Source organism: Colobus angolensis, unplaced genomic scaffold, assembly GCF_000951035.1.
Source record: "Colobus angolensis palliatus isolate OR3802 unplaced genomic scaffold, Cang.pa_1.0 Scaffold152, whole genome shotgun sequence".
NCBI classification, from domain to species: Eukaryota; Metazoa; Chordata; class Mammalia; order Primates; family Cercopithecidae; genus Colobus; species Colobus angolensis.
In genome coordinates, this window is record NW_012114622.1 from 1,493,631 (window position 1) to 1,507,515 (window position 13,885).

At 33.9% G+C, this 13,885-nt stretch overlaps 1 protein-coding gene across 1 annotated transcript in view; it reads right to left on the bottom strand.

Moving 5' to 3' along the window:
- Window positions 1–13,885, bottom strand: part of KIF18A (kinesin family member 18A) — an 86,378-nt gene that overhangs the window by 35,462 nt on the left and 37,031 nt on the right. Inside the window, exons 11-12 of the mRNA XM_011936322.1 lie at window positions 8,897–9,061; window positions 2,184–2,305 (exon numbers count right to left, since the gene is read on the bottom strand). Coding sequence (XP_011791712.1) covers window positions 2,184–2,305; window positions 8,897–9,061 — 287 coding nt within the window. The remainder of the gene's footprint in view (window positions 1–2,183; window positions 2,306–8,896; window positions 9,062–13,885) is intronic.

Below are 13,885 nucleotides of genomic sequence, written 5' to 3' on the forward strand. Positions count from 1 at the left end.
GATGTCTAACAACATGAACGATCTTGAAGTGATTCAGTCCTGGAATCCTGAGTCCATCAAGATGATGTTCCAGTTGTCTCATAACATTGAGGAGAAGAGAACCAGTAGAAGTATGGATAGGGTAGTGGGAAAACACTAATCAGGCATTAATTTTCATACACAAGGAAATACCACCTTTTAACCGATGAGTCTTAAATATTTCAATAGCAGCACAAAAAATGGTGACCTTTTTCCTTTTGGTGGGGGTTGCTAGAGGGTACTGCAATTAAGTCAAGTAGGTAACAAGTACAAGAAGAAGTTATTAATCAAAGGCAATTAAACAATTACTTATTTAGCATCTACACTAATCAGGTACTGTGCAGGAACGTTATCATAGTAGGCCTGACACTGCTAAGAAAGGCTTGGTTATAAGGTTGACACCTGGCTGGTATTTTAAAATATGGATTTTAGGAGGGTTCCCAGCATTTCCAGAACTCATATGACAAGAGTGGCTCACTGTGCTTAAACTGTTTGCACAAACAATGTGGTTTATGCTAAAACACTGTCTCTCCTTTTGAAAAGTCTGAAATTTTGATACATCCTGGCAGAAAGTGTCTACCCAACTAGCTTCCAATAAAAACCTGGGGCACGGAACTCAAAAGAGCTTCCAAAGCAGACAACATTTCACATGTGTTGCCACAACTTTTTGCTGGAGGAATTGTACACACTCTGTGTGATTCCACTGGAGGAAGACTCTTGAAACTTTGTGTCAGGGTTCCTGCAGACTTTGCCCCCTGTACCTTCTCCCTTTGCCGATTTTGCTTTGTAGCCTCTTGCTGAAATAAAGCACAACTAATAATAAAACTATATAATGAGTCTTGTAAGTCCTCCTAATGAGTCACTGAACCTGAAAGTAGTCCTAGGGACCTATAACACAGGAAATATATCATGTTATTTATTTTCATGTTTAATCTTTTCAAAAACTTTATATGAAATGTATTACAATCTATTCATAACCTTTATATTAAATGTATTATAATCTATTTTTATATAAGAAAACCATGGCTTAGCAAAGCTAAATAATCAGCATAAGGTTATATTGCTCATAAAAGCTGTAATTCAAGATTGATTCCAAAACTCATCTTCTTTCTTCTATGCCACATTGCCTCCGTGACGCTGTAGTTCACCAATTTTCTAAATTATTGAGTTAGTCTTTTTTCCCCCATTTTAAGGTTAATGTTTATCTTAAGATAGTGTATTCATCTAGGGTCTGATATAGCAAATGTAGTATGGTTAAAAGAAATTAATGTTTCTTGATGACTTCAGCTCTTCTAAGTGGTTTGAGTGTTACCAAATGAATATTCAATATCTGCTTTAGGAATAGACACAGAAAGTATAAAGAGATTAGTTTGAGCTTCCAGCCACATAAGGATAACTCCCTGAAGTTTTTCATTTTTCTTTTTTAAAAAAAGTATACTAACATGATTTCCTCTAAATCAAGATAATTAATTATCAGTTATTTGAACATACTAGTAGAACATGAATAGATTCTTAGAGTAGCAGAAAGCAGTTAGAGAAATAAATTTCTCATTTGCATGGAACATCAAAGTGATGCCTAAGGAGTTGACTGATGTATCCAATGTGACAAAAAAAGATTAAGCCATACGTTTTCTTTTTTACTATTATGTTTTAAAAAATAAATGACTAATGTTACTACTGAGCTAGAGGAGAGAACATAAAAGGTCTCTTATAGCATCCCATAAAAATCAGGACACCTGATATTTAGCAACTTTACTGTAATGACACCAAAAAATTCTGAAATTATGAATAATTAACAATTGCCTACTTAAAAATTCAAGTGATGTTAACAGCACTTGCTTCTAAGAGGAGACATGGGTGGCTGAAGATAGAGGTAGAAAGCAGATTTCTTTTCAATGTGTAGGTACTTACGAAATTTTGTATTCCATAGCATATATTAAGTAAAAGTAACGTACTTTTAAAGAAAAACACTTTCAAATTTATAAAGCAATGTAAAAAGTTTGTTGGAAGGAAAGAACTCTCTCAATGTTTTCTGGTTCAGGCAGACACTTAAAAATAATGCATCCTGTAACACATAAAACTCAATTTTCTGGCAGTGGAAAATTGAACTTCTGTGCTTCAGATATAGTGGTAAAATTGGAAAATAGGTAGATGTATGTACTCACGCCTCAGTCTGCCTGTGTTGCTGTTCCTGAAGACAAGCTAGATCCATCATATGTCTAATTTGTGCTTTCAAATCTTTGTTCTGGAGGTGCAAATGGTGACAATGAAGATCTTTCTTGAGTTCCTAGGACAAACAATATAAAATGTACTTCAGATTACTCTAAGAATATTAAAATTAAATCAGTTTAATAACCCTTATTTTATATTGTTGCCAATAGTTTTAATTCTTTTTAGATATTAAATAATATGTTTAGAAATAATTTGAAAAATAAGAGTTCTGGAAAAGGTCGTCTATAATTTACAAGCAAGATAAGTTTTCATGTTTCCTCAGAAACTGAGTGTTAGGAATTCAGAGGAAATTTTACTGTGATGACAGATTCTTGGTCTATCCAACTTGTTCACGATGTTGTAAAAATACATAAATATGACTAGTTTGTGCTTAAATGTCACTTCCTCAGAAAGGCTTTCCTTGAGCATTGTATTTGGATAGACACTCTCCACCCCTCGATATTGTCATAGCACTGACTGCATTGATCAGTAACAATTTCACTGATGTATTCATTTATTTATAATTTCTCTGTTCATACCAGAACATACAGTTTACCATCAGCACAGGCATCGAGTCAGGTTAGTTCAGTGTTAAAGCCCCAGTGTACTAAGTCTTGAGTTGTGCGCAATAAAAATTTCTTTTTTTGCATGAAACAAAAGATCATGTGGTTGATATCACCTTTGGTTGGATGATATGGTTAGAGCACTGGCCTATGAGTCATGTGATTTTAGAAACGGGCTTATAAGGACTTGAAACAAATGCTACCTTAAGTTGAATATACAGCCTTTATGGAGATCAGTTTACTGGACTAAAGTTTAAGAGCTGGATCAGATGATCTCTTCAGTCCTTTCCAGTTAGAAAATTAAATGATCATAATAATGTGAACATGTTTGCCAAATATTCCATCTGTTTTCCTTTAAAAGAAAAATATCCTTTATATACGTCCTCTGATAATTTTCTTTATCTTCTTGAATCTTTCTTCTTTTAAAGAGACAAGACTTGAGACCCACTCTTGATACAAGCTTCATCCTGGCAAAAGTGTGAAAATGTTTTTTGTAGGCTCCATTTTCCTAAGCCTCATCTGCCTAGGGCCAGGTGTCCTGTAATCTACTACCTAAAGTTACTTGTCTTTTCTTAAACCTACTAAACCTTATCTACAGAAAATATCAGCGAAGGGATTACACCAAAGTATAAATGGTGATAATCAAATATTCTCAGAAACTTTATTGGAAAAATTTCAGTCAATACAATGAAAAAAATTTAAATTCTTTGGACACTTTGAATGGCTAAGACAGGAACCCTATATGCAGGAGAGCTATGCCTGGAAACTGAAAACTTCCTCCTAGGGACAATTCCCATAATCCATCTTAGCTTTAGTGAGTAGAAACAATGCAAAATATTCTTCAGATTCTTTTAAAGAATATTAAGATTAAATCAATTTTAATAAAACTCCTTTCCAATGTGCAGTTGACCAATAATTTTCTAAAATGTCAAACTTATTTTTCTCCTTTTCAAAAAGTACTTCCAATACCAGTTATTGAGACTATGACAGAGAACCATGTCACTCATCCTGTTTGTCTGGATATATTAAAGTTAGGAGTTATTTATGTAATTCATTATACTTCAAGAAATATATCAAATATTTTAGAAAAAAAATTATCTTTAGGAGGCATGATGATATGGCTAGAGTCATGTCATTTCAGAGATAGGTTTAACCTTGAAACAAATGTCACCTTAAGCCAAATATATGCTCTTTATGGAGATCAGTTTACTTGACTAAAATTTAAGAGTTGGATCAGATGATCTCTTTGGTTCTTTCTATTAATAGTTAGAAAATTGGATGATCATAATAGTGTGAACATATTTGCCACACATTGCATCTTTTTTCCATCTAAAACAACCTCTCCTTATAGCATTAGGAGAAATACCTAATGTAAATGATGAGTTGATGGGTGCAGCAAACCAACATGGCACATGTATACCTATGTAACAAACCTGCACGTTGTGCTTATGTACCCTAAAACCTGAAGTATAAAGAAAAAAAATCCCTCCTTTATATACATCCTCTGATAATCTTATTCCTTTATCTTCTTGAGTCAGTCTTTTAAAGAGACAAGACTTGACTGTATAATTATATTAGTCAATAATGGGTCTTTGGCTAGCCTGTTAACTTTGGAAAACCAAGTTTACAATTTGAGTCTTTCTTGACATACTAATGACTAAATCTGATTGGAAGAACATGGCTTATTTTGAGAACTATAAGTAGGCCAGTAATGGCTAAAGTATAGAGTATAATGAAAGGTGATATATAAACCTTGAGAAGTACTCAGGTGCCAGATCATGCTAGGCCTGGTAACTCACAATGGAGAATTTATTCTAGGGAGAAGGCACTGAAGAACAACATGATCAGTTTTACCTTTTAAAATTCACTTTGGTTGAAGTGGAGAAAATGAATTGCAGTAGAACATGAATCAGAGAAGAAAGACCAAATGTATCAGTCCAATAATGGGGCACAGGAGTCTGAATTAGGGATAGCAGTAGAGGGGTATAAAGAGAAGCAGACAGATTCAGAATATTGAAGAGTAAATAATTCAGGAGAGTATAGAGAAAACAGCAGCAATTTGAAAGTCAGAAGTTCTGGGTATTTGTCCAGAGTTGTTTGACCTTGGATAAGTCCCTTTATCGTAAAGCTATGTCTCAATTTGCTTATATAAAAAACAATGGCTTATAACTAGATAATTTTCTCAGCTTTTTTCAGCTATAAATATCTGCACAAAAAAGAATTGAGGGTTAGATTTGGGTGATGGCAATGAAAATGGTTTTAATTTTATTTGTTCAAGTTATCTGGGTTAAAATGCATAAAAAACAAAGATGTAAAAATCAATTCCAGGTTCACATTCAGGTATACAAAAGTTCTTCATAAGAGAAATCTAGATGACAGATTGCTAGAAAAATTAATTTGACCATATTGAAAAAGTTTTAATTTATTAAAAATAATCTAGACAATACTGATTAACTTCATAAACACTAAAAAGTAGACAAAAAAGCAAACACAAAATAGCAATAATAATGATATCAGAAACAATACCATACCATTTTTAAAATTGGAAGCTTATGGTAATGTGGGATAGAAAAGGCAAACTAGTAAATTTCTACAAATGACTTTTTTGCCTCCTTAATATTTCATAAGTTCTTAAGTACTTCTGCAGTTGGAATGTTGATTACATGGACAAACATATAATACAAGCATAATGTAAATTAAGTTAGGATATTGAGAGGTGAAAATATTCTAGGAATATTATTTAAAACTTATATAAACACATATTAAAAATTTTTAATGAATATACTTAATGCCACTGAACTGTATATCTACACATGGTTAAGATGGTAAATTTTATGTTATATTTTACTACACACAAAAAGTTGTTTCAAGACTCTTCACGAGAAAATTTTTGCCGACTAGAAGGGGTAAATAATCTATGAGAATATCATAGCCCGAAGTAACCAAACAAATTAAGGAATCTTCAGTAGTTATTTTTAAATGAGGTCAAAGTTTAACACTAACCGAAAGACTTAAGAGTTTTATGTAGTTTAGAAAATGATAATCTTGAGAATATGACTGCTTTAGATATACAGTCTCCAAATAAACAATTAAATAATAAGTGAAATAAATTGAAAAGTACTGTCAACATTCCACTCCTGCTACCAATCCAAGAGAAGCAACTCTTGTACATTAAATGAGAAACAATCATTTGGCCAGGGTTATCAGTCGTTTTCTTTGAAACGATTTTATCAACAACATAACCATATTTCAGTATTCCTACAGGTACTGCGATAGAGCCTGTTGCATTCTATGATGAGCCTCTATGGCTTTATATGGAATTTCAGAAGTTATATCCTCTGATCCTAGCTAACCATATTATAGTTTATTAATGAATCTTGTCTTTTTTTGCTTACTCCTTTTGAGTCATTATATCATCTCAAGATGGACACAACATTTTAAAAAAATGTGCTATAGTTTCCTTCTGAAGTAGATATTCTTAATCTTGTGTCAATGGAAGGGTTTTAGGAAACCCAAATGACTTAGGATATTTATGCAAAATTGTATGAATTTGACCTCCCCAATCTCCCATCTGGGAGAAAATCCACACAACTTTGAACAGATTCTCAAAGGCATCTATGACCCCCAAAAAGGTCAGAATCACTGTTCTGGAAGAGAAATTATATTATATATTATATTATATGATGCAGTTAACTCTTTTGTTAACTGTGTACACTCATTCTTTGTACAACTTGCTTGGCTATTGAAGTCTATGCTATTGTAGCTTAGAATAGTATTAAACTATTATTTATCATCCATTATTTGTTAAGTGTTGCTAGGCTTTTAATATAGCACTCCACGTAAGCTCATAATATCTTAAATACATTTATAGATGACAAATTAAGACATTAATGTTAAACGCACTGTCCAAAGTCATATAATTAGTGTTAGAGTTGGTATTCAAAACAACTACTATATGCCAGAACTACCAAACACTCCCAAGTCTATCCTCTTTCCAGTGTTTACATTCTCTTTGTGGGCAATATTTTAAAGTGCCTTACAGACTAAGTTACATTATTGCAAAATATTACTAGAATGTGCTGTATACAATATTTAATGTCCTAATCTACTTAACTAACTGACTGGTATGCTTTTATCAAGATATTCTGAGGTACAGATTAAATTTTTGGCTCAATAAATATCCATACTAAGGAACTACTGTCTTTGGCTTCCTTCTTAGCAAACAGGATATCTGCTGCTTGTTCCTTTCACTACTTTGAACTGTCATCATTAACTACTACTGCTAGTCTTTTCTCTCCAGTCATGTCTGAGCTTTCATGTTAAAAGAATAATCATTTACAGCCACTGCTAGCCCATCAGAGAATCCATTCCCCAGTCATAATGCATTGACTAATATCTTTGAATTATAAGAAATTAGTACTTTTGAACATTAAAGATCTCTGGCATTTGTTGGTAAATATTTTATATTTTCTTTCACCTGTATTTTCTGTCTGGTGCCCTTCTAGGAATTAAAAGATTTTAGAAGTTTCCATATCAATTAGCTGACACAGAGTTATAGAATTTCAGAAGAGCATCACCAAAGTAGAGACTGTAGATATTTTTCCTTTTAGAAAAAGACTGAAAAGAAGTTGTTCTTTTATTCAACTATTAAGTATTTGGGTGAAAATTAGTTGTTTCATAGCAGTTGCTCCTAGTTGCTTAGCCCATATTTACTTTCTTCTTCTTTCTTATTAAGAGATCTCCAATCCCATTACTGGGTATATACTCAAAAGATTATAAATCATTCTACTATAAAGACACATGCACACATATGTTTATTGCAGTACTATTTACAATAGCAAAGACCTGAAACCAACCCAAATACTAAACAATGATAGACTGGATAAAGAAAAAGTATATTGCATATATACACCATGCAATACTATGCAGCCATAAAAACGAATGAGTTCATGTCCTTTGCAGGGACATGGATGAAGCTGGAAGCCATTATTCTCAGCAAACTAACACAGGAACAGAAAACTAAACACTGCACATTCTCACTCATAAGTGGGAGTTGAACAATGAGAACACATGGACACAGGGACGGGAATATCACATGCCGGAGGCTGTCGGGGGTAGGGGACAAGGGGAGGTAGAGCGTTAGGACAAATACCTAATGCATGCGAGGCTTAAAACCTAGATGACAAGTTGATAGGTGCAGCAAACCACCACAGCACATGTGTACCTATGTAACAAATCTGCACATTCTGCACACGTATCCCAGAATTTAAAGTTAAAAAAAAAGAGAGAGCTCCAATACTGTTCAGAGTAATTATGCAAAAAAAAAAAAGGAGGTCATCTTTTCAGAGTGTCTTCTATCTACAGATAGCCATGTGACATATTTCTAGCCAACACATTAGTCTGCTAGGAATTTTTGTAAACATCTTTGCTCCCCTATATAGCCATCCCCCTTCCTTTCTTTCCTCTTCTTCTGGCTTAGGTGTGTAAACTTGAGACTAGATATGAAACAGTAATATTACAATCATGAAACGACAAGCATGATAATGACATTTTAAAGGTACTGCATTAGAAATCAACTGCATACTTCCAAGACTTATTGTTAAGAGAACAAAAGAAGCCCACACTAGTTAAGGCACTAAAGTTAGATTACTGCAACCTTGTAGCAGAACATAATTCTAATATGATACTGTCATTACCCATCACTACACTTTAAAAATAAAACCTTTTGCCATTCTAAGGTGGAATATCTTCAGTTACACACACAGACACACACACACACACCCTTTCAAATACACTTTAACCATAACACATTTAATGCTGACCTCATTTAAACTATTTTTGCATAAAATATCAACATTTTTAACAAATTACCTACATAATGAATCCTCAAGTACACTTTGAAATAGAATTATTTATTTTAACCTAAAAGCTACCTTATAAAAGGATGCAATCACTTAGAAATAACATTTAAAAGTAAATTAAATCTCAGAGTTATGAGGCAATAATAGTTGTCTTATGAAAGACATTTACTCAATAAGGAAGGGAACACATTTTAGGAGCTCAGTTCTTACAAATTAAATCTGAACATACAGAGATATTTGTACCTTTGGAATATGACCGTTTTGACCTAAGTGTCCCATTTCTTTTTCGACACGATGGAGCCAATTAGTATTCTCATTAAATTGCTTCAGTTCTTCCTCCCTCCTTTTCTCCAGGTAGCAGCGACGAGTTTTCAACATTGCAAGTCTATGATCTCGTTTTCCAGTGGCCTGAAACACAATTCATTTAACAGTGAATCTAATTTTTATGATCTTTGATGTATGTGATATTAGTAAACTAGTATATTTTCTTATGTGTACTATTGTAGTAAATTAAGTTAGGCTATATATTTGTATTTAAAGCTATTTCCCCCTTGAAATCTCAGAATACTACTGCTTGCAGAAAAATAGGAAATTGAGCTGTGAGTCATTGTTATAAAATTACAGGTTGAGAGTTTATGACTTTCAGAAATACAACGACCAAATCGAAGACCATAACTTTTGTTTTTTTGGTGTTAAAGTACAGTCCTTTCAGTATGTTTCATTTGAAAAGTTCATACAAGGTCAGATACATTCCATGATTTCCATACTCAAAATCAAAGCAGATGCATATATTGCTCTTATCTTTGATGTGAATAAATAATGTGTTCTATTGCTCTGTGTTTGCCTATAAGGCCTCAAATTGACTGATATAAATCATAGAAAAAAGAGCTTATATCAGAGTGCTTATCAGCATCTGATCTTGCCTGTAGCTTGGTTCAGGAGCCATAATGAATATTCAAAATATTTTTGGTGTTTTACCTAGGCACAAATTGAGATTACAATTAATCTTTGATTTCTTACCCTAAGAGTCTTGCACACTATCATGAAAACAATGGGCCAGAACATCTTGCCCTCTCTGGGGTATTTGCCCATAGACACTAAAGTCAATAATTATCAGATAGGGTAGGTAGACCTGAAACAATGGATCCCCAAAGGTTAGAATAAGCATTTGCAGCTGGTTCTGGGAGCAGGAAATGAAAAAAAAGAAGAGCAGAAACTAGATTTGGATTTGGTCAAAGAACTCCCCCTCTTTGGGAGATAAACATCTCTTAACTTTGACAAAAGATGTACTATTGAGACTAGGGCATATAATAGAAAAGTATGATTATCTTCATCTGCATAGAGGATATGAGCTAATAAATGATTTAAGGTCAGGCAAAGGTGGCTATCAAGAAGTCATAACCAAATCTTAGATATTCATAAACTTTTACTTACCTTCCCTTCAAGGGAAATGCAAGAGTCAGAGAGAAGCAGATTCCATTTCAGGCTAGAGTTATAGATAAGGGAAAAATAGTTGATAGCCACTGTCATTCCAACTAAGGTTCCTGACTCTTTTCTATGGCTTCTCTGGTTAATTATAATATCCTTGTCTCTCTCTGTCATGGTAAGACAGTAACAGAAACAAAACAAATGTCTCAAAGAAACAAAAACCTGGATAGTTAAGAAGAGAAAACAAAACAAAATGTAACCCATCAAACTGACCACAGCACTAGGAAGAGAACTGTGACAGAATGCTACAATGCAGGCTGGGATGGTGGCTCATGCCAGTAATTCTAGCACTTGGGGAGGCTGAGGCGGGAGGACTGCTTGAGGCCAGAAGTGCAAGACCAGCCTGGACAACATAGAGAGACCGTGTCTCTACACAAAAATTAAAAAATAAATTTAGGCTGGTTTCGTGGCATGTGCCTGTAGTCCCAGCTACTTGGTAGGGTGGAGGGGCTGATGTGGGAGCGTCACTTTAGTCCGGGAGGTTGAGGCTGCAGTGCAGCGAGCCATGACTGCATGATTGTGCCACTGCACTCTAGCCTGGGCAACAAAGTGAGACTCTGTCAGCAAAAACGAAAAAAAGAATGCTATCATGCAAAGGTTACCCAAGCATGGTACAGGGACCCCTAAGGATTCCTGAGATCCTTTCAGAGAGTTCACAAGGTTAAAACCATTAAAACCATTTTTATAATAACACTAAAATGTTATTAGTCTTTTTAAATTCTTGTTTGCTCATACAGTTAGTTGTACAGTAGTTTTCTAGAGGCTAAATGATGTGTAACACCACAACAGAATAACAATTCAGCAGTTATGAGAATATAGCTGATAGGAAAAGCCAGGCATTAAAGAAATTTGCAAACATGTAAAACAATGCCACTCTTCTATTTTCACTATTTTTGAGAAAATAAAATTATTTTTGTAACCACACAAATTTTTAAATTATTATTTAATATTTATTTATAATTTATTGCTATTTATTATATTTTATTAATATAATTATTTCTTTATCATTTAATATTATTTTAAAATGAATCAATACATAAAATAGTTTTGCATATTTCAGTTTTAATTTCTAATATAGAAATATTGGTAGAGGGACTACATATAAACAGGAGCTCTTTGAAGACCTAAATAATTTTTAGAAGTGGAAAGGGGTCCTGAAACTTGAAGTTCAGAGCTACTGCTATAACAGAAGGTGGGAGGTGTGATCTATTGACTTTTTTCTGCTATTCAGCAGGTGTACAAATTTAGGGAGATCTTAGTGGGTCTTCAGTTACTTTGTCTGAAAAATGAAGACGAAAATATTGTACCTAACTGAAGGCAGGCAGCTAATTAAATTATCTTTATTTTGCTTTAGCATTTACAATTGTAGGGACTCTTAGAAACCAGGGTATGCGAGTCTGATGGCAGCAATATTTAATATCAGAAAATCCTAAATGAAAACTTCCAAAAGTCTGTTTATGACTTTTTACTTCTAATGTCCATCAAATGTATCCTCTATGATGGTTCTCAGAGGACATTTTCCATCAGAGTACTACTACCACCCATTGTTCTAAAATGGCAAGTTAGTGTTTGGGAATACATTCTAAAATATGCATGTTAAACCCCAACATTAGAGTGAAATATCTCCTATTAAGTTTTAAAAAACTTTACATATTTCATTAACAAAATCCCCTGCACACCACAAAAGTCTTGTGAGAGAACAAACATAATTCTACAATTTTAGTTGTTACCACTGCTTTGTGTAAAATAATTGCTAAAATGGTAACTCATATTTTTACATTAAAAATAATCTTACAGATTATTTTCATGGGGCCACAAAATTACCCAAGAGCTTCCCTTTAATAGTAATTTCAAAGTCCATACTCCAGAACTATTTATAACTGAATCAATGTTATGAGATTCTTTCAGCACTTCTGATAACAAACCTCTTTTGGAGAGAATCCAAAACATGTAAGATTCTTTGCCTTAGAAAAGCAGTTTACTCATACTACAGTTTGACACTTCTGTGTAAAAACAAAACAAATCAACCTCTAGATGTCTTCCTGTGTTTCTCAGTGGGTTAACTACAACCAGTAACTTAAGAGTCTTTATCTCCACTGCTTACCTAGTCTCATAAGAATAGCTATAACAATTGGGAACCTGAGGATTGAAATGACCAAAAGCAAGAGATCAGAAAAGGCGATTGGGTTGAAAAAAGTCTAAGCTACTAAGCAGAAAAATAAGGATTAAAACAGAAAAAACAAAACAAAACATAAAACCAGTCAAACCCATTCTATTACTCTATGTCTTAATCTTCCTAGATAACCACATTCAAAATTCAATGGAGGAATTAAGACACTAAAATAACAATTATCTAAATTACTTTGGGATTACACAGTCCAAACTCATTAATTATACTAAATAATATTTAAATGTTTAAAAAATGGAACTCCAAGTTCTGATAACGCTACTCCCTTGCTTGAAAGACTGCATTTTGGTCACAAAAATAGATTTTACATTCCTAGCAACCAATAATTCCACAATCTGTACCAATATCCGATCTTCCCAATCTATTGATAATAATTACTAATATGGCAAATATGTCTAACATCACGCGCCAACTCCAGTCCATTCATTGTGGTTCTGGCTACTTTCAAATTCTGAGAGAAGGTTATGGCCACAGATCAGTGAAATTTGCTGTGGGTAAGGGAGTGGGAATTGGCAGGAAGTTTTGAGTATAGTTATGTATTTCTATACATATTGTCCAACAAATGTGACCTGCTCTGGTCAAACTCAGCAAAGCAGGTCACATTTGTAGGATAATATGTATAGAAATGCAAGGCCCAGTACAGATCTCATCTTTCCAACAGGAAGCCTTTCTTAATAAAAATAGGAAGCCGCTGTTTTCTTTTCTGAATAGCTATAGCATTTATAGTACTTAGAGTATAGCAGAGTGATTAAGAGTGCAGGCTCTGAAGCCAGACAGTTGGAGTTTAACATTGGTTCAGCCATATTAATTAGGTAAGTAACTCCAGACAACCTACTTGAGTTCTCAGTGCCACAAAATGGTGATAATATTAGATCTATCTCATAGGCTTGTATCAGAGCAGAACTGAAGGAGATAGAGACACAAAAAACCCTTCAAAAAAATCAAGGAATCCAGGAGCTGGTTTTTTGAAAAGATCAACAAAATTGATAGACCGCTAGCAAGACTAATAAAGAAGAAAAGAGAGAAGAATCAAATAGATGCAATAAAAAACGATAAAGGGGATATTACCATCGACCCCACAGAAATACAAACTACCATCGGAGAATACTATAAACACTTCTATGCAAATAAACTCGAAAACCTAGAAGAAATGGATAAATTCCTGGACACATACACTCTCCCAAGACTAAACAAGGAAGAAGTTGAATCAGTGAATAGAATTGAAATGCCAACAGCAGGCTCTGAAATTGAGGCAATATTTAACAGCCTACCAACCAAAAAAAGGCCAGGACCAGACGGATTCACAGCCAAATTCTACCAGAGGTATAAGGAGGAACTGTTACCATTCCTTCTGAAACTATTCCAATCAACAGAAAAAGAAGGAATCCTCCCTAACTCATTTTATGAGGCCAGCATCATCCTGATAGCAAAGCCTGGCAGAGACACAACAAAAAAAGAGAATTTTAGACCAATATTCCTGATGAACATCGATGCAAAAATCCTCAATAAAATACTGTCAAACTGAATCCAGCAGCACATCAAAAAGCTTATCCACC